General features: G+C 40.7%; 1 protein-coding gene across 2 annotated transcripts in view; it reads right to left on the minus strand.

Moving 5' to 3' along the window:
- Positions 1-11,478: 11,478 nt before the first annotated feature.
- The window catches only part of Neto2 (neuropilin and tolloid like 2), a 70,966-nt gene continuing 59,809 nt past the window's right edge, over positions 11,479-22,635 (minus strand). For both annotated transcript variants that reach the window (XM_036187108.1, XM_036187107.1), the window contains exons 8-9: positions 17,218-17,331; positions 11,479-15,947 (exon numbers count right to left, since the gene is read on the minus strand). In XM_036187108.1, the coding sequence (XP_036043001.1) occupies positions 15,367-15,947; positions 17,218-17,331 (695 nt within the window). In that variant the 3' untranslated portion in view covers positions 11,479-15,366. The remainder of the gene's footprint in view (positions 15,948-17,217; positions 17,332-22,635) is intronic.

The raw sequence follows: 22,635 nt of genomic DNA on the forward strand, positions 1-22,635 counted from the left end.
TCCTGAGGTCCTTCTTGGAACTGAGTACAGCAGGTGGTCTGAGATGGTGGCCCTCCCTTAAGATGGAGCCTCTAAAGTCAAGTCTAGACCTTCACACCTCCCACCATAAGAAAAGGACCAGAGAATAGAGTCTGGCTGTATTAAGAGAGACAAAGGCTGAATAGAACAGAGGCGGTAGACCGTGACAATGATAGCAGGCCAGGGAAGGGATGGATGAGGTCACAGGGCCTTCTGCCATTCCTCTCTTCTCATCCTTCTCTTGGCCTACGGCTGCCTGAGGCAGGCCTGTCTCTTGTTTAGCATACTCAGTTAAGAACACCTGTCACAGATGAGGCCTGTGAGCACTCACCTATCCCCTTATGCTCGCTTGGCAAGGTGCTGGGGTGACGATTTCTCTGCCAGCTCTTAACATAGCTGCTTCTGTCTGTGGGCTGCTCTTGGTGAACAGCTGCTCCTTGAATCTCTTTAGCTGGCTTGGGACACTCTGGATGGCAAACCTGGGCATGTCTGCTTCACATTCAGGTTGGACACAGTAAAGATGGGACCTGTTAAGCCTGTGCTGGGGTCCCATGCAGAAGTCCATGCAGTCCAAAGCCTAGGACAGCTACTTGGGTATGTCCAAGCCCTGTGTGCTCCATGCTTTTAACTTGGAACCAAATGTGTGTCCTCGAAACTAACCTGCTTAAGGAGACCCCTAGCACTAGGCTGAGGGGAGGGTCTAACCACATGCCTCAGTGGTTATCAATTTTTTTATCAATTTCCATTTTTTATGTGCATGATAACTTGAGGGTATAGATGTGTGTGTGTGTGTGTGTGTGTGTGTGTGTGTGTGTGTGTGTATACATATGTATGTATCAAAGGACAGTGATGGTGCTTTCCACCTGTTGACACAGGGGTTTCAAGATGATCCAGAACTTAGTCCTATAGGGTAGGCTAGCTGGCTAACAGCCTTTCCTCTCAACCATCACTGGTATCACAGGTATGTGCTACCAGGTTTTATTGGGTTCTAGAGATATGGTGGTCTGAATGAAAATGGCCCCATAAGCTCACAGGGAGGGGCACTATTGGAGGTGTGGCCTTAATGGAGGAAGTGTGTCACTGGGGTTTTGAGGTTTCAGAAGCCCAAGCCAGGCCCAGTGTCACTCTGTCTTCCTGCTTCGGGTGAATCCAGATGTAGAACTCTCAGCTCCTTCTCCAGCACTGTGTCTGTCTGCATGCCACCATGCTTCCCAACATGACCACAATGGACTAAACCTCTGAACTCTAAGCCATCCCCAGTTAAATGTTTTCCTTTATAAGATTTGTGTGTCATGATGTCTCTTCACAGCAGTAGAAATCCTACCTCTGAACTCAGGCCCTCGTGATTTCGAGGCAAGCACTATACTTACTGAGCCATCTCTTCAACTCCAGTTTGTCTCCCCCCATTTGAGATCTAAGAATACATCCCAGACTGGCTTGGGTCTTGTGACTGTCTTGTGCTGGACTATAAGTGTACACAATATACAGACTTCATATTTACTTTATTACTATTATTTTTAGGATAAGGTCTTACTGTATAGCCCTGGCCAGGCTGGAATTGGCTTTGTAGACTAGGAAGGCCTTGAACTCACAGAGATCTGCCTGTCTCTCCCTCCTGAGTGTTGAGATTAAGGGTGTGTGCCCCTATGCCTGGCTCTAATTTTGTAATTGCTGTGTTTGGGTGCTTTTGTCCTCTGAAGATTCCAGCTTTGGGAGCCTGGTCCTGTGTGATGCTGGAGGTAAGCTCTTCACAGGGCAGGGGCAGTGGGAGTTGAGTAAGTGGGGTTTGCCCTTGCAAGGACCATACTGGCCTCAGTTTCTCTCTGGCTTGTTCCAAGCTGTGACCTCTTCTTCTGTGTGTGCTTCTGTCTTTTGCCATGAGGTCCTCCAAGACGATCTGGATTATGCCTCCAATCTTTGCAGCTATAAGCTAAATAAACCTCTTTATAAAAATGTTAAAACCAGGTGTGGTGACATACATTTGTAATTCCAGCACACTGGAGATGGAGGCAGGAGGATTAGGACTCCAAGAGTTTGAGGCCAGTCCAGGATGCACAACTGTCTCAAACCTTTTCTTTTTAACCTATCTCAGACTTTTTTTTTAAACAGTAATAACAGACTACTACAGCGTCTAAATGGATGTGACTAGGATCCAGTCCACCTTGTACAGCATGGGATCTTTGATGACTGACGCTCAATAAATACTTGTGGAATATACTGGGCCTGAAGCTCAGGACTCTAATCTCTAACCCATTATTATACACATTAAAAGTTAATTAATTAACTAATTAACTAACTAATTAAGAAAGGTAAAAAAGACATTTTAGGATGCAGCTCAGAGGTGGAGCACTCACAAGGTCCTGGGTTCGACCCCAGTGCCACAAAACAAAACAAACCCTGAATATTTGTGGAATGATTGGCAGAATGAGCATTCCAGTCCAAGTGGAGTCTGAATCAATTCAGAAAAGCAGCAACCTAAAGCACAGGTCCAAGCCGTAAGCCAGAGGATGGACAAGGGAAGGGAGGCAGTCCTGTCTAGGTGTGGAGGCAAGTGTCAGAGCACCCTAGACAAACGCTGAATTCTGAGACCTGGGCTGGCTCCTGAGAAGACTCCTTCCAATCCTGGCCTCCCTGTTGTCAGTCAGCCAGGCACTCAGCAGTTACACCAGGAAGGTCTGATGTGTGAGAGGAATCATGGACACTACACCTGGATTTTCTCTCTTCGTGGAAGTGCTCTGCACAGATAATGGGACTCAGCAGGACCCCACAAATGATTATTGAGCTTACAATCTAAAGAACAAAGTGACATTACTCAGCCAGAGAAAGAGCACAGTAGTTATCAGGGTTCTCTGGTTGCAGCGAAACCGCCTTGGCTGATGTAATTAAGTGCTTAACTAGACACAAAAGGGAAGTAGCAGTTCCCAGAATTCAGGCACCTGACAGAGCGAAGGTTGGTTGAGGCCCCTGGGGAAGAATCTGTCACCAGCCCTCGGTGCTCTGGCACTTTCCCAGGAGGGAGAGGCCTTTTGACTGATGGTCCCACCATGAATACACACAACAAGCAAGGCAGAACTGTTCAAAGGGAGGTGTGCAGAGATTGGGTGGGTGAAGTCTAGATGCCAATGGTTTCGGGATCTGTACTGACAGCATGGGAGTCTCCTGGCAGACCACCCTTGCAGGGTTGCTGTCCTTTCATGTATAGGGCAGGATGTCGGGAGCTTTCTGGCTTCCTGAACCACTGGGATCTGAGTCTCTGGATTGGCCTTTCCACTCTGTGTCATGACACTGGCCCCTGTGTTTGCCTGGGCTGGCAGGTCACCAGCTGTCAGCATCATGTCAGTGACCTAGGATATGGAAAGTAAGGTCAGAAGAAACGTGTTTAGGAAGCCAAGGGTGGACTAAGGGCCATCATAAATTATATTTATCAACTGAAATGACTAAACATACTCAAATAAATTTGTCTTTAAAATTTTTTCATGAGCAGTATTCTAAAACACATGTGAAAGTAAAAAGTAGAAAGTCTTCAGCCAAGTAAACATACCACTTACAGCTTAAAGCCAAGTCTCTGGTATGGACTTCAAGAGGCAAGTTCAGACACAGCAACTTTCTCAGAGAACTGGTTCTAGAGCCCTGTGCCAGGTAGGAGGTGGGTGAGACCTCACCTAAGCAACACTTGTCTTCTGTAAAGAGGTGCTGTGTAGCAAGCTCTGACCTGGTGATAAGAATGCTCAGTATCTAATCATTGTCTCCCATGTCTGTGAGGCCTGGTGTCTGTCCCAATTCGTTCTCTGAATTCCTTAGGCAGATCCAAAGGACTGAATTTCTAGAGTATTATCTGTTAGTTTCAGGGGTAACTTTAAAACAAACAAACAAACAAACAAAAAACCCCAAAAAACTTCCTTTACTTTAAAAAAAATACATATATATATATATATATATATATATATATATATATATATATATATTTTAAATTTCACACATATTGGTGTTCTGTTTGAATGTCTGTCTGTGTAAGAGTGTTGTATCCCCTGGAACTGTCTGTCTGGAGTTACAGATAGTTGTGAGCTGCTATGTGGATGCTGGGAATTGAACTTGGGTCCTCTGGAAGAGCAGCCAATGTTCTTAACTGCTGAGCCATCTCTCCAGCCCCAGGGGTAACTTTTATTCAGACCATTCTCTAAAAGCAGAGCTTGGGTCTAGGAGATTGTACTGAACAAGGTGGGTGGAAGCATGGGACGGATAAAGGACTCTCAAAGAAGATGAGGGCCAGCAAGATGGCTTAGTGGGTGAAGGTAGTGGTAACCAAGCCTGACAGTCTGAGTTGGGTCCTCAGGACCCACATGGTCAAAGGAGAGAACTGCTTCCCACAAGTGTCCTCTGACCTCCACAGGTATGCCATGGTGGACACCTGTGCACATACATGTGCAAATCAACAAATACATAAAATTTCCCCGACTTAGAGAAAGAAAGTGATCAACAAATACATAAAATTTCCCCGACTTAGAAAGAAAGCGATCAACAAATACATAAAATTTCCCTGACTGAGAAAGAAAGCGACAGCCAAATAAAAGGCTTCAGGACCAAATAAACGCGAGCAGAGGAGCCTCACCACAAGACAACACGGATTTCTTTAGAAACATTTACCTTTGTGCATGGGAGTGAGTGTTTTCATGCAGACACCTCACAACGTGCATGTGGAGGTCAGGAGGGAACTAGTGGGAACTGGATTCCACCATGTTGGTTTTGGGTATCAAACTCTGGACAGCAAGGTTGGCAGCAAGTTCCTAAGCCTGCTGAGCCATCTCACTCGCCCAGTGCTATCTTTTAAAGCAGGGTTCTGTGTATGGGGGTGCTCACTGCTCTTTATATTTATCATGTCTGAACTAATAAAAAAAGAGAATGCAACATCACTGGTGTTTTTCTTTTTTATTTATTTTTTTTAAGTCCTCAAGTCTTCCTATAGCAGTAGTGTTTCTCAACTAGGCTCTGTTTTTGTCTCCCATCTTCCAGCAGGGGGCATTGTCTACTTTCAGTAGTTACCACTGGGGGTGTGTGTGGGGGGGCAGGTGCTGATGACATCTAGTCAGGGAGGCTACCCAGTCTTACAATGCACACAGTGGTCTCCTCACTGCCAACGATCACTGGGACCACATCAGGCATAGTAATGAGTTTGAGAAACTGTCTTTTGGTGTAAGAAAGTAAGCTTTTCAAAAATTCGATTTTCTTCTTTTCTTATTTAAAAAGATATGGAACAGCTGGGCAGTAGTGGTGCACGCCTTTAATCCCAGCACTCAGGAGGCAGAGCCAGGTGGATCTCCGTGAGTTCGAGGCCAGTCTGGGCTACCAAGTGAGCTTCAGGAAAAGGCGCAAAGCTACACAGGGAAACCCTGTCTCAAAAAACAAAAATAACAAACAAACAAACAAAAAGACATGGAACAGAACTACTATCACTTGGCAACTTGTTCACAGTATTCCCTATGTACATAAGTTTCTTCCTAAAGTAACAATGCTTGGGGAAAACACCACAGCACGCAGGAAGCATATTTTAAAGCATTAAACATTATCCTCTGCATCAGCACTGCGGTGCACACCTCTAACCTCAGCTTAACATAGTAGTGCACACCTATAGCCTCAGCTTAGTGCTGACTCCCAGGACCGCACTAAACAACAAGTCTGGATATTTTGCTAAGTAACACACACAGCCCAAATGGCTGAGTTGCTTCTGGTTGGAATCTCCTGTGAGGTAAAGGCCCATGGGCAGCTAGTAGCTTCCAGCCTCCCTCTTTTCAGGGAAAGGATGAAAGGGCAAGTGAGAAAAACAGTTTGTGCTTTCTGGCTGCAGCTCATTGGTGTTCCATAGTGGACTAAATTCTGCAGCTGTTGCTGCGATGTCTTGATTCAGTTCCCATCTTACACACTTGGAATGTCAATTACAGTCCAATAAATCAGTGCTCTCAAATTCTAGTTTATGTAAACCTCCAATTGAAACACCTAATCCAGGAGCAAAGAGTACAAGCTATTTCTTTTCTAAGGATGGAGAGGTGAGGATGGAGCTTGAAATAGAAGCATTCTCTGGCACACTCTTTAAGAGGTGGCTTTTGGTAAAGCTAATTTCTCTGTCTGACCTCAGCCTACTGCTGACAGCGCAGTCCCTTAGTCCCTTCCTTCTCGCGGCTGGCCTGTTCTTCAGAGAACCTGGTTTGCGTGGGTCTTGAGTAGTGAAAGAAAAAGACACCAAAGCAGACTGTCCAGACAGGAAGTGCTGAGAGCTGGACAGGGAGGATTTAACAGAGGCACATTCTGCTTTAAAAGTTCCAGGGCATTCAGGAGGCCTTCTCCCAGCTCTGCGTAAGACAAACTGAAGGACTTTGGGAGCACAGCCACTGTGGGGTGTGACTTCACCACAGTGGAGACCCGGGTAGTATTGCTGGGAGTTTGAGGCCACAAAACCAATCATGGAGAGCTGGCTTTATGTCAACTTGACACAAGCTAGACATCTGAAAGGAGGGAACCTTAACTGGCCATAACACCTGGCTGCAGGGCATTTTCTTAATTAGTGGTTGATGGTGAGGACCCAGCCCACTATGGGTGGTGATTCTGGGCTCTGTAAGAAAACCCGCTGTGGTGCTTTGCATGGGAATGGGCCCCATAGACTCATTGAGTTTGGATGTTTGGCCCACAGGAAGTGGCACAATCAGGAGGTGTGGTCTTGTTGGAGTGGGTGTGGCCTTGTTAGAGGAAGTCACTGTGGGTGGCCTCTGAGGTCTCATATATGTTCAAGCTACCCCTAGTGTAGGACAGTTTACTTCCTGTTGCCTTTGGATCAAGATGTATAATTCTCAGCTCCTTCTCCAGCACCATGTCTGCCTGAATGCTGCTGTTTCTTGCCATGACAATAATGGACTAAACTTCTGAAACTGTAAGCCAGACCCAAATAAATGTTTTCCTTTTTAAGAGTTGTGTGGTCATGGTGTTTTTTCACAGCAATAGAAACCCTAACTGAGATCTGTTGAGCAAGCCAGTAAGCAGCATTCTTCCATGGCCTCTGCATTAGCTTTTGCCTCCAGGTTCCTGCCTGTGTTCTTGTCCTGATCTCCCTTTCACGATGGGCTATAATGTGGAAGTGTAAGCCTTTCCTCCCCAACTGGCTTTTGGTCATGGTGTTTCATCACAGCAATAGAAACTATAACCAGGACACATGGCTATTGACTGCCTTCTAGAAATTGAAAATGTCAGGACAGGCTCTGAGGGTCAGGACAGGCTCTGAGGGTGTATATCAGTGGTGTGTTTCCACTCTGGCTTCCACTTCTAACGCATCAAAGGGGTGGGGTGGAGTAAAGGGGTGGGGTGGAGTAAAATGGGGTCAGGAGTTACAGATGGCTGTGAACCATTTGTGTGTGCCGGGTCCTCTGGAAGGGCAACAGCTGCTCTTAACCACTGAGCCATCTCTCCTGCACCCTCTCCTTTTAAGGATTTTTATTTTATGTGCTTGCATGTGTGTGTACCACATGTGTGCCTGCAGAGGCCAGAAGAGGGTGTCACATCTTCTGGAACTGGATTACAGGTTGTTGTGAGCTGCCACCAGGGTGCTAGAAACTGAACCTGGGTTCTCAGCAAGAGCAGCAAGTGTTCTCTTAACCATCGGGTCATCTCTTTTGACTTTACCTTCCCTTTTTTGTTTTATATTGGTTAGATATGGCTGCATAAAAAATTCATTCCCAAATCTAGTAGCTGTTTTAAACTGCAAACACCTTTATTTATTTATTTGTTTATTTATTTATTTATTTAGTCAGTAACGTAGGTGACTCACAAACCTGCAAGTAAGGTATTAGCTGCAGCCACTCCATGGCTCCAGATACTGCTGCTGCTCCTGCTGCTTCTCTTGAAACAGGGTCTCACTATATAGCCTTGGCTAGCCTGGAACTTGATATACAGACCAGGCTGGCCTAGAACTCATAGAGATCTGCCTGCTTCTGCCTCCCTGAGTGCTAAAGTGGTGTGCCACAAAACCAGGCTACAGACTCCACTCTTTACAGGGTGTGGCAGTGAGGGCCTCAGTTCCACTTAGCTGCTGGACAGAAATGCCCATTTATCACACAGGCCTCTCTCACAACATTGCAACGGCTTTCCTGGAGCAGGAAGCCCAACAGTAAGGCTGCACAAAGCAGCTAGAGGTTGGTGTATCATCTTATCTCTGAAAGGACACCTGGGGCTAGGTCCTACTGAAGGACAGAAAACTACACAAGAGTTGAATACCAGCAGACAGGTCACTGCCATCATAGAAGATTGTCTCCTCTTAGACGTTTCTAACTCCAAATGTTTTTGTACATTAAAAGCTAATGACTAAGGAATTCCTTAACTGAATTTAAAAGGCGTTGGTTTTAGAGCTGAGCCAGTGGACACTCTTGTGTTCAGAGCTAATTATCTTATGAGGTGTGCACATAACAGAGTGCCAACTCCAGGGGCCAAGAACTCCCCTCCTCTTTCTTTTTCAATATGTGATAATAGTTCTTGGAAAACCACTTAACACAACACCACAATGTTATTGATGAAGAATTGAAGATATGAAAAGAAAGCATGGTTCAATACCTAGATTTCTGATGAAAATTCCTTCCAGCAATCAGCATCCAGTCTCAAAAATGAAAAAAGAAATGCTTCACTGATACACTTGCTGGCTGAGAAGACCGATAGCATCAGATGCTGTAGACAGAAGTTAGAAGAGGAGGACGCCGTGGAGGCCACAGAGGGTCCCAGTGAGATCTGAGCTTGCTTTACCTGGCAGAGCTGCATTAGAGGATGAACTGACCATGTGCATGGTTCCTAGGTGACTGGAAGGGTATGCACTTGGCTGAGATGGGGGAGGTCTTGGTATTCCTACAAACAGCCCTTTAGAAGAGACAGAAGGAGCTGGTGGATAAGGATCCAGGCCCCCCTGAGGCTGTTCTGTGTTTCTATCTGTTTCTCTCCCCTCTGTCCTTCTATCTAAATCTCTTATCCCTCTCTCCTCAAGAAAACCCTGGGGTAAAATGTAGCCAGTCTCCCAGCGGGGCTCCTACAGATGGTGCCAGGAACAGGGACCAGGGACTTGGCAAAGGGAGTGTCAGGGGTATCTCGGGTATAAGGAGGCATGCCTGATAAGGAATTAAAAATTAAGGTAACGGTACTTTATTCCCTGGAGTGAAGGTTAGGTGGCGGAAAGCCACAGTTAAAAGTGAGTGAGGCTGCGGCAGGTATTCCTCTGTATCTACGTTGCTTTCTTTTTTCCCTCTCTTAATTTCTATCTCTAAAAATTAAGAAAAAATGTAAGGTAGACTATAGGAATATAGTGTAAGAAGACATTTAGGAATAAGAATAGAATTAGAAATATTGGGTAAAAAGAAACCCAGGGTAAGGTAAATAAAATAAGCAACAAGACAGAGGAACTATGTCCTTGATTTCCAACCATGGGACTATGAATGCAAACGCCTGAGAAGAATCGGAGTCATGAAAAATGCTATGAAACTTAAGAAACAGCTTTAAAAAATTAAGAAGGGGAAACTGTACCCTCAAAAGCTGCTGGCTGCCTGAATTTGGTATGATGTGTGGAATAGAGACATGTCAGCTCCAATGACGCTCCTCCAGAAGAGGAGTAACTTTCAGAATGATATTAAAGCTGACCATGAACTCAGAACTTTCAGAAATAAAGCATTGTTGAGTTCCCTTGTAATTTTTATTATGGTAACTCATGATTTGCATACTCTGTCTTGTTGAAAGAAAATAAGTTAGTTCTGTTAAGAGATTCTTTGAAATGATTTGAAATGACTGCACACATGTGGTATATAGACATACACACAGGCAGAACACCCATACATATAAAAGTAAAGATTAGTTTTTAAAAAAGAGATTCACTTTTGTTTTTATTTATGTCTATTTGTGAAGGTATACCACATGTGTGGGTGCCCTCAGAGGCCTGTAGAGAGAGAGCATCAGATCTCCTGATGCTGAGTTACATGTGGTGGGGACCAAACTTAAGTTCTTTAGAAGAGCAGCAAGAGCTCTTACCTGCACTGCTGAGCCAACTCTCCAGTCTATAACTTTCTTTTTAAAGATTCAGAGAATCTTTAAAAATTTTTATTTTATATATTTTTACTTTTTTGATATTTTAATTATATCATCCCCCCACTCCTTTCCTCCCTCCAACCCTGTCCATGAACCCCCTCTTGCTCTCATTTAAATTCACAGCCCCCTTTTCTTTAATAGTTTTGTGTGTTGTCTATCTCCCTAAGTTTATCTGTCTGTCTGCCTGTCCATCTGTCTCTTACTGACCTACTTACCTACCTATCTCCATAAATATATAAATACAACTTGTTCAATTTGTATAATGTTACTTGGATGTTTGCTTTCAGGGCTGACCATGTCATACTGGATAACCAACCAATTGCTGTGCTCTTCCCTGGAGAAGACTATGCCTTCAGTTTTCAGCATTCATTAGCTGCCCATGGCTCCTTGCCTTTAGCGGAAGTCTCGTGAGCTTCCCCTTCCATGCAAGCATGTCTACTGATGTCATCCTTGTCAGGTCATGTTTATGTAGCTTTGTTGGTGAGACTTTTCTGACATTTCACGGAGGCACAGTCTCACAGCAAACTCTTGGTGTCTGGCTCTCATAATTTTCTACCCTCTTTCAAACAGATTTCTAAGTCTTATGTATAGGAGTTGTATTGTAGATGTATCAGTTGGGTTTGGCTTACCACAACTCTGTAATTTGACCAGTTGTGTTTTCTGTAATGGTGTCCTTCTATTGTAAAGAGAAAATTTCTTGATGAGGAGTGGGAACTACACTTATCTGTGGGTATAAGAATAAATATTTAGAGTGTAATTACAAATTGTGTTGGTTTAGTAAAGTGGTGGTTATAGGTTCTCCTCCAAGATCCACGACTTCACTAGCCCTGGGTAGTTGGCTGGGTTTCCAGAACCAGGCATGATCTCCCTCTTGCTGAGTGGGCCTTAAGTCCAATTAGAGAGCTACTAGTTACAAATTTTATTTTATGTATGAGTGTTTTGCCTGTATGTCTGTGTACTGCATGCATGCCTGGAACCCACAGAGGCCAGAAGAGGGAGCTAGAGTCCCTGGAACTGGAGTCACAGTAGTTGTGAGCTGCCATGTAGGTGCTGCGAATTGAACCCTGATCTTCTGGAAGTGCAGAAGTGTTCTTTACTGCTAAGCTATCTCTCCCTATCCTGTAACTTTATTTTTTAAGCTCATCTTCTCTTAATTTGAAAGTAAAAAATGGTTCTTAAATTTAATAATCACCCAAAGTTACCTTAACAAATAAATCTCAACAATGACTATATTATCTGGGAAGTAGTAAAAATAGGACATGCCTACTTTGGTCTAGGAAAGGCATGTAAATAAATGCTGATGCCCAAAGTGACCTAGATGTTCTATGTTTATACACTTTAGAAATTGAGGAAGCAAGAAAATCAAATAGGAGTTTTTATTTGCAGTTCAAGGGTTAAATACTTTAAAGTGCCAAATTTGGATTAAGCACATGAGAATTTTTACATGATTTGGAAGTTGATCTCTAATAAAAATCTACTGTTTAAAAAAACAAGTTTAGGTAGTACTCACTATACGTGCACCCTCATCATTAGCTTGCTGGGCTTTTTAAGCCAGTAAACCAATCTCAGAAATATAATCAAAAGTATATTAAAAAGCTTAGTAAAGAAGAGCATATTACTAGTAGAGGTATATAAAACAGGTAATTGATGGTGCAGGAAGCTAAAAAGATATCCCAGGTCAGCTTGTTTTCTTATTGTGGTTCAGACTCAAATAATTCTCAAAACTCAAGATACAGTACCCCAATATTTATAATTTCTGTAATGTACATCATATCATTTAACTTAAAAAACATTATAAAAGTGAAAGCAAAGACGCTTTCTCTCTGGCATCACCCTGTGTGCTGCTAACCAGCACTATTTATTAAGAATTCACTGTAATTACATATTTTGTAGGTGCCAACAAAGCCTGGTAACAAAAAACGGTAGGATAGCAGTGTTATATAAATTAAAAAGGGAGGGGTGAAAACCATAATGTAAACAAAATTATAGCATTACATTTTAGGTAAGAACAACTAACAAGCTTTGCATGGAACATCTAGGCTGATGTTTAGAACTGTGTGATTTTTTAAAAGCTAAGCAGGGAGGGAACAAGAAGCCAAGGATGAACACTGGGCCAGAAGTTCGGAGACATGGGGTGCCACTTCATTTTTAGAATTTAGTCTTCTCATTAACAAAACTAGACTAGATCATCTCTCTTGGATCTTTAAAAGAGCAAAACCTAAAGTTCCTTCTGTCCATAATCAATGTGAATTAGGCATGTTTCTTTTAGTATTTGCAATAAAGAAACATGGACATACAGCAGACCTCATTTTGTAACGAAGTGTAACCTCTGAACGTAATTATCCCTGGAATGACAACCAGGCTTTTCTCATCTTCTCTCAGCAGCTGACATGCTCTGGAAACAAGCAAGCACCCTCATTAGGTAGTAACAGAAGCGCAGAAGCATTGGGTGCGGACTGCGGCTCCTCAATGCTTAGCGATTATACAAGACACAACTGGTAGAATTGACAAAGGCTCTATTAAATCCAAGCTAAAGGAACCAGGTACAGCATGGGAGGAGAAATGTGAATAGCCTTTGGTTTTTGTGAAATATTTATATTGAATATCCCTCCTCTGCAAAAGGAACAGCACAGTCTATTCCCGTGTCTTTGAGATAGTGGATGAGTAGGTTGTATCTGTGGCCACTGGTAGCTGACAGCTATGCTAAGCTTGGGATGGAAGATAGCAATGGTGACATCATACAGCTGGTCTTCAGTGTTCTCTGGCACTGCAGAGTTTTACCACCCTCCTGCTTTACATTGTTAGTCAGAGAGCCTGTTTAACACTGGGTACTCTGTACGGTGTACTGACTCACGTAAGATAGTTAAATTTCATGTCTGTCATTATTAAATTTATGGCTTTCACTTTAGCCTCTGAATATAAGTGTTTTCTACTGTGAAAAGGAACAACTTTCAGGTCAGCTGTCAGAGAAGTTAGAATCAAATGACCACCCAAGCTTCTCTTGCTGATTTGCATGAGGTCATGCAAATCTACACTGTAGTAAAGTCTAGTGTTTTCTACAAACACCTGTGTTTTATAAGTCTTTTCAAATTCCTTTCAAATAGGATACAGTGTTAAAAATAAAAAATATAGCTACAAGTGATAATGATGTACGAAATCATACTATATGCTCTATAATCTAAAAATTATGGATGAGTCTGATAACTATTTTTACAATGTATATAATTTTACATAGGAAATATGTTAATTTTCTTTCATGAGAAAGAACTTCATGAGCTAACAGCTGTCAATTTAAGTATTTACTATGCTGTTGGGACATTGACTCACCTAAGTCACCTAACAAAATACCTGCTTAATAGTTAATAAAAGAAAACATAGTTATCTAATCTTTCCCCGGATAGTTAGTTCAGTGATTACTATGTTTTGAAATTCCTTTTACTTTTCTAAGTTCCATTTTTAAGAAGCAGGAATGTTTACTGACTTAAAAAGTTAAATAATGATTATGCTAAGTGTAGGTTATCCTATCTTCTTGATATTATTTCTTTTTTAAAAATCAAAGTGTCGTACAGAGAACACACTTTGGGCAAAAAGTACATCACATTGAAGGCCACAGTTTTCAGCAATCTCAGCAATAAGATTTATGTAGTACTTAAAAGAATTAATGAAATCTAGTGAAACCTGAACTTTTCATTTCATTGAAAACTGAGTTCGATACAGAAAATGAGAATTTACCTCTTTAAAATGAAATTATTAATATTATTTATCATTAAATATATGGATTCTTCCCCATTCCATCTTATCCAAAGTATTCCTGCTATAAATAATATAATTGAAGGATTATGTAACAATGTATACTTTAATATAAGATTTCTGTTGTGATTTGGAACAATAAATACCACACAGTGAAAAACTTATCAGTGACTAAATACAGCAGCAAAAGAAAAAGCTTATGTACACATCACCATGACCAAGGTCTTTATAGCAGTCTATAGTACAGTCAATCCTATCACAGTGTATTTCTACACAAAGTCTCTAATGTGAACACTCAAAGAAATCTGTCTTGTATGTCTTAAATCTTGGTTTAATAAAGTTTGTACAGTATCAAATAATATCAAAAGTCTAAAAAACACAATGAGTTTTGATATCATGTTTATAAATTATTGTTTTATGTACTTTACAAAACATAAGGTCAAAAGTGCTTTTAAAAAAAGTTGAAGCTGCTATTCTTGATGATAATGGCTAGCAAAATGCAATGTTCCAAGTAGAAGCTATGTAAAGGCTCACACAGTTTCTTAGAGAATTTCTTTAAGTTTCCACTAACCATGGTTACCATGTGTCAAAGACAAACCAATACCAAGAGAACAAATAAATCTTTTTGAAAGATGATAGGGAACATAGATCTGATACTGCATGGAGCCATAATTAAAGGCCTGCCCACAAGAGAGTTACTGGGATGAATGTCTGTCACTGAATGAGACCCAACAGCTGCAGAGGTTGCTACACGTTTTTAATCTTTCTCAAATTTCCACTCCTGACTAACTGGCAATAATACACTCCAGGTATACTTTTCTAGTATGACTAAGAGGAAGCATGATTTAAAGGTGATAAATCATGTCATCTATTACTTCCCACAGAAAACAGGACTAAAGATGCAGTTATTAAAGACAACAGTATAGGGATGATTCAGGGAGAAAGGAAGTATGGCTGTCTTAAACTGCTATTCATCATAGCACTAGCCCTATTCTATACATAAGAGCAAATACATGCCCATGCTGAATTAAGTGACACATTATTCCCTTAATGCAGGAAATCAAAATGGTAAAACTATAGGCAACTAAAACATATTAGAGAAAAGAAAGACAAAAGGAATATGAAAAAAAAAATCTTACTTTTAAATTACTGTGGGATCAAATTGATGGGGCTGTGTAAATAAGAACAGTATCCTGATATCAACATTTCCAGGTGGCTGAGCCTGGCTCTACATGACCACATGCTCCTCAACTGCTACTGAACTGTTGGTATTTTGTAGATTAGATGCCAAGCAACAGATGATGACTTTTTCCACTGAATACATTAAGTTCCTTGGTTGGTTTCACATATATAGAATGCCTGAGATAATAAAATCATCAGCATTATCATAAATTATGAAGGTCTTTCTAATTTGACAGAACAAGATTGGCTGCTGAGACAGAATGGGTGTTGGTGTAGGCTGCATACACATACTTAATAATTAATGCCTTTAGTTGACAATTAGAAGTCGATGGATATGGATGCTTGGGCAGAATCATCTCGCCCTCTGACATAAATCTCACAGGGGATCTCTTCCATCACTCTGTCCTCTAGAGCCTGTTCAGGGCACTCATGCGCTTGTTTGAAAGTGTAGCTGCTTTTTTTGAAGGTGCTATTAAATGTTTTCATTGGCTGTGGTTGTGCAAAATCATTTCGGAAGGGAAGTTCCATGGAACTGAGGTTGGTCCTGCTTTGTTTGACACTGGATGCTTGAGATCCACAGTGGTGGTCATGAATGCACCGGGAGGCCGTGGAGGAGCGCCGCATCTTCTGGTAGTTGTCAAGTTCTTCTGACAAATCTGCCAGGTCTGCAGAAATCTCTTTCTCTCTTAGTGAAAATAGTTCATAATGAGGAGGATCAAATACTTCTTGGAACCCAGTTTTATTAAATGCAGTTTTGCAAGCCATAACCTTTTTCCGGGGCTGTTTCACTTGTACTAAAATAGAAATAATGAGAAGAACCAAGACAATCCCTGATGTAATGCCAATAATTGTCCCATGAGTTTTAGTGATCTGTTCAAATAGTCCAGCTTTCTTCTTCTCTGTAAGAAAGAAATGTTGAGGTTTTCACAATTCATTAATAGGAGTTCCACCACAGATTGACTAGACATTTTTAGGTAATACAGGATATTTGGTTCAAATATATCAGAGATAATGCAACTGAAGAATTGTTTTTTTTTAAAACCAATAGAAAATACTATTACCATGATTTTTGAGTCAAGTAACAAATAATATAGCTAGCTAGAAACAGAAAACTAAAGTGCTTGTTCCCTTACTCAAAAGGCTCACAAGTGCCTATAATCTTCAAATTATATTAATATAGAAAATGTCAAAAACAAATACTCTCGATCTATCAAGTTTAGTTAGTTTCCTGCTATAAGGCAGATTCAACTGCTATGCTAATTCATATGTGCAGAATCAGACTAACAATCCAGGTGTACCACCATGGTCTACTGTTTTGGAATGACAGATACTTGCATGCCAAGTAGTTAGTGTTGCCCTCAGATTACATCAGCTTCCTATAGTAAGATATTTATGTATTCAACTCTTAGGAAGTTGAAAGACAGATATGTTTTATTTTTCCAACTGATGTGACAACCAAGTTACAGTATCTAATACCTCTCATCATATTTGCCTTTCAGAGTGTATGTTAGAAATAGAAGTAACTTGATGAAGAGAAAAAAAAAAGCAAAGAAAAAGCATTTCATAATGCATTGCTTTTACATCACTGTGATAACCTATGAGCAGGTCTTATTAGTTCTTCCATTCTTGAGGCTATCCTTTAAACTATCTAACTACATAGTTCAACAATAATGTAATACAGGGTATAAAATACAAAGACACACTTCTGAATAACTTGACAATACACTCTACAAACAAAGAAAGGCTTTTGTTGAATATTTTTCTATAACATCCCAGAAGTCAATTATCCTTTAAAATGTTATTATGACAGGTGGTGGTGGCACATGCCCTTAATCTCAGCACTCTAGAAGGAGAGGCAGGCAGATTTCTGAGTTTGAGGCCAGATTGGTCTATAGAGTGAGTTCCAGGACAAGTAGGGATACACAGAGAAACCCTTCTTTGCAAAAAAAAAAAAAAAAATGTTATTATGTGTCTAGCTCTGCTAAACAACTATGCTAAGCACACCAGTAGAAAAAGACATTTTAGTTCCTTTCTTATTAATGTTATTATGTGTCTAGCTCTGCTAAACAACTATGCTAAGCACACCAGTAGAAAAGGACATTTTAGTTCCTTTCTTCTGAAAGGAACCCCTACTCCTCATCGAAATGCTGGCATTTGCATCAGACTTACCTTTACAGTGATTCTCATCCCAAGGGTATGCACAGTTCTGAACACCATTACAGACCAAAGAATTGTTGATGCACATGTTGCTATGGCAAAAGAAAGTGCTGCTTGTACAGGGAGCTGTAGAAAGAAAGAAAACTAGTGTTGCTAAGAACAGTGACATACAGACCACAAACCCATCTGCATTTACTTTGTACCTAAGAATTTAACTTTAGCCTGGTGTGGAGGTGCATGTCTTTAATCCCAGCACTCAGGAGGCAGAAGCAGGAGGATCCCTGTGAGTTTAAGGCCAGCCTGGTCTACAGAGTGAGTTTCAGGACAGCCAGGGACAGACCCTGTCTCAAAATAAATAAATAAAAAATTTGACTTTATAAGAGTAATTTCTTAGCTTAGAGACCTTTCCATGAACACACTGTAACACACAACCAGTAAGACAAAGGCCAACATTCTATAATGATGGCTCATACAACATTTGAATGCTGGGCACCAAAAGGTTATTTTCAGTGTAATGACAAAGTATAGTACATGCCCCATACTTCTCAAGGAATTTCTACACAAGTGAGAAAAAATTTTCAAAACTTTGTAAGACCATGCTGGCAATTGTGGTGACTAATTATGAGCTGATGAGATTAGAACTGCCTAGGAGACAGACTTTGGACATGTTTGTGAGATGCTTCTAGAAAGGTCTAACTGGGGTGTCACTGTCTGGAACCCCTCACTGAATGAAAAGGAGAAGGCAAGTGTGGCACCAGTGTTGTTTATGTTTCCTGACCTTGGACATCATTTGGCCAGCTGCTTCTTGTGCTTGCTTACTTACCATGATGGACTGTCTCCTTAAGCCCTGAGTCAGAATCAACCTATACCTTCTGAAGTTACTGTTGTCAGAGCAACAAGAAAAGTCACTAATACAGAGGACATGGAGACATTAGGAACCTTCTATGTGTTGCAGGTGGAAAATAAGGCATAAGATGTTGTGGAAAGCTGGCTCCTTCTCAAAAATTATCTCATGATCTAGAAATGCTACTGCTACCTATATATCCAATAGTACTCTGTAGGAGCTCAAATTGGTATTTGAATACTAGTGGAGGGCAGTATTAATCACATTAGTCAACAGGCAGAAGCAATCCCTCTGTCCAGCAATGGTTAAAAGAAACCAAGGCAATAGAATATGAAGACAAGAAAAGAAATTCCTGCATATATGGCTGAGAGCTGATAGCATAATGCTAAGCAAAGTGAGACAGCTATTTCAGTTCCCATAACTAGATAGTAATTACTATATGGCTTCATTTATATGAGGTACCTAAGCAAATTCAGAGATCAAAAATAGAACCAAGCTTATCAGGTACTGGGGGATGAAAACAGTATTTAATGGGAAGAGTTTCAGTTTGGAATGATGAAAGTGCTGAGGAGGGGCTGGCGAGATGACTCAGTAGGTAAAGGTGCTTGGTATGCAAGACTAGTGAGTTGAGTCCAATCCCTGGAAGCTGCAGGTGGAAGAGAGTACCTACTCCACAAAGATGTCCTATGCCCTCCAATCACATGTTGTGGTATACAAGCTCATCCTCCACACCCATCGTGCTTTGTACATATGTTCAAGTGCAAAGTTCTGGGCCTGGGGATGAATATGACTTAGTGGAAGAGTACCTGCCTAGCACACATCAGACCCTGATTTTGGTCCACAGAAATGAAAACAAACAAACAGTATCTTGTGTTACTAATTTTTTGCCAGGATAAAATCCATTCTTTAGATTACAAAAATAGGAGCCTTTTATTCAAAGACTAACACACATACAGAGAAGACAGGGCATGTATTTTCACACTCTGTAGGTAGCTCTTTCAAATGGGACTGTCTCTTTCCTTAAGGGTTACTATAATTTTTGCTTTTCAAGATAATCTTTCTTTCTTCTTGGTGGAAGTTGGCCTCCCATATACAATAAACTTCATTAATATACAGCCAGGGCTGTATTTTTTTCCTCTAAAGAGTGTAGTGTTGGGTGGTGTGTTTGGAATGTTTGGCCATTGTCTACTCCTGCACAGTATCAATAATATAACTGGCATCTTAGTGCCCACCAGCCACAACTTAATCTTTGCCATGCTACCTCTCAGTATGGGGGAAACAGGTATTTATTGGGCTCTCAGAAAACCCCAAACAAAACCTGGAAGTGTAGTTGAAGGGAAACCACAAATTCTTTGCTATGAAGGCTGACTCCCCTGTAAGGTATCATTCATTAAAATTCCTGTGCAGTTGGTAATTAATCCATGATTAATTATCACAAGCTACAGTCTGTTTCAAGAAACAAATAAATAAAAATTGTTGGGTATTATAGAGACAACTGTAATCCCAGAACTTGGGAGGCAGACACAGCATGAATACAGTAAATGTGAAGTCAGTCTGGGCTGTGTAATCTATTTCCAGGAGACCCTGTTTCAAGAATAAACAATGGCTTGGATAGCATACAATGTATTCCATAGTTCTTGGTTCTAAGAGCTGATACAGCAATGAGATCAGCAGTCACAGTAATGTGGATCCTTTTGCTTTTAATAGAAGTGCAAAAAAGGGTACATAACTAATAAGAGATTTACTACACTGCTAACTTGTAAAAACACTATCACTTAAGCATTACTTAAGCAAGATTTATGATTATTCATTCATTTTTGAATTCAGGGCCTTGTTCATATGAGATAAGCATACAAGCATTCATGTCAATTGAGCCTCTATTCCAGTCTCAAGATTCTATGATTCTTCAAAGTGCTTGGTGGCTTCAAAGCCCATCATGAGATGAGAGGCATTAGTGATATAATTAAGCCACTGGACTGAAAGTTTTCAATGAAAAAGCACAATTGCATTTTATTTACTTTGTATAATTTGCTAGTGTATTTACTTTAGTTGTGTCATGGATATTATAAAACTGTATCTATGATGAATGCACTTTAAGTATAAAGAATGGCCTAAAGAAACAGCAATTTTCACAAACTGTATCATACACAATGTAAATCATATTCTAATTCTACAACCTATCTTATATAGTTCACAACTAGAGATCCAGAAGTGCTAAGTCATTTTTAAAAGACAAGTTGAATGAGGCTATAAACCTCATTATGTCTCCTTGGTATTCTGATTTACTTTAGAACATCATTCGACCACATTTTCATGGCTCTTTCTAACATCAAAAGTGTTGTAAAAGACAGGTTCTCTGCTCTATATTCCTAATATATTGAACACTTTTAGAGAAATAATCTTAGTTTTTATTATAGATTATTTAATTTTTAATTACATCTTAATTAATGTATGTGGGTATATATGTCACAGCACAGGTGTGAGGTCAGAGAACAACTTGCAGGACCTTGTTCTCTACTTCTACTATATGGATCCTGGGGATCAAATTTAGGTTATCTGACTTGATAGCAAGCACCTTTACCTGCTAAGCCATCTTGCCAGCCCATTAGTACAGGTTTTTCTTTTACAACTGTTCTCTATATTATTTAAATTAACTAGAAGATTGCACTGATATAGTCAGATTGCTTTATATAAAATTGTGAGTTATATATTTTTAATTAGTATATACTAATTATATAAAATAACTTGTTTCATTGTGATACTTTCATATGCACATATAATGCACTTTGATCATATTTACCAGGTTATTTATAATTGCAAATCTGTAACAAGAATTGCTAAACAGTCTTATTAATAAAAAACCCAGAGTCAGATATTGGGGTAAATACTGAAAGATCAGAGAAACAGAACAAGCCATAGCCTGTAGCTGAAGATTTCTCCAGTCCTGTCAGGGCCCAGCAGCCACTCAGACCCAAGTAGACACACAGAGACTTATATTACTTATAAACTGTATGGCCGTGGCAGGCTTCTTGCTATCTAGTTCTTATACCTTAAATTAACCAATTTCTATTAATCTATAAGTTGCCATGTGACTTGTGGCTTACCGGTACTTTACATCTTACTTCTCATGGTGGTGGTGGCTGGCAGCTTCTCCTGACTCAGCCTTTCACTTCCCTGAATTCTCCTCTCTTCTTATCCCACCTATACTATACTTTCTGCCTGGCTACTGGCCAATCAATATTTTATTTATTTATTTATCAATCAATCAATCAATCAATCAATCAGAGCAACACATTCACAACATACAGAAAGACATCCCCAGCACCAACCTTACCTTACCAACTCCTCAGCCTTCAGAGAGAGCCACTTTCTATATACTCATGCCTTATATGCCTTTCTGTGCTCTGCCATCTTACTTCCTTTCTCTGCTCAGCTTCATCACTTCCTCTTTCCCCCCAGCTCTATCACTTCCTGTCTGTCTGTACAGACCTCCAGACCTCTATGGTTAACTAGTACTGGGATTAAAGGTATGTATCACCATGCCTTGCTCTGTTCCCAGTGTGGCCTTGAACTTACAGATATCCGGATGAATCTCTGCCTCCTGAATGCTAGGAATAAAGGCATGTGCTACAAATGCCTGAACTCTGTATTTAATATAGTGGCTGGCTTTATCTTCTGATCCCCAGATAAGCTTTATTGGGGTGCACAAATAAAATATTACCACACAAATCTGCTAAGCTTTATGTCTTCTCACTGCATAAACACAGATTATTTAAGACTTCGGTTCAGTTCTTAGCATTGAATAAACTGGGTGTGGCTCAAGCCTGTAGGATCAGGAGTTCAAGGTCATCTTCAGCTATAGGCCAGGCAGGAATACATGAGATCTTGCTTCAAAACAAGAAAAACAACATTGTTTACATTTTGATCCATAGGCAGCAGAAGGAAAGACTGTGTATTGGGTGTAGCTTGAGCATATATGAGACCTCAAAGCCTGCCCCCACAGTGACACACTTCCTCCAACAAGGCCACACCTATTCCAACAAGACCACACCTCCTAATAGTACCACTATGGGCCAAGGATCCAAACACTTGAGTCTATGGGGCCATATTATTAAAACCCCCACATTCCACATCCTGGCCCCCATAGGCTTTTAGCCATAACATAATGCAAAATGCATTTAGTCCAAATTCAAAAGTTCCCACAGTCTAGCACAGTCTCAACAATCTTTAAAAGTCCAATGTTCAAAGTTTTTGGAGATTCATGTAATCTCTTAACTGTAATCCCCTATAAAATCAAAATTTTAAAACCAGATCACATACTTCCAACATATAATTTCACAGGGTATACATTACCCTTCCAATGGAGGAAAGGGAGCAAAGTAAGGAAATACTGGACTAAAGCAAGACCAAAAGCCAGTTGGACAAACTCCAAACTCTGCACCTCCAAGTCTGATGTCAAAATGCTCTTCAGATTTCCAATACCTTTAGCTTTTTTTGCCTGCAACATATTTCTTTCTCTTGGGCTGGTTCTACTCCTTGGCTTTCCTCAGCAGGTATCCCATGGCTCTGGCATCTCCAACATCTTG

Source organism: Onychomys torridus, chromosome 5 (assembly GCF_903995425.1).
Source record: "Onychomys torridus chromosome 5, mOncTor1.1, whole genome shotgun sequence".
Classification (NCBI taxonomy): domain Eukaryota; kingdom Metazoa; phylum Chordata; class Mammalia; order Rodentia; family Cricetidae; genus Onychomys; species Onychomys torridus.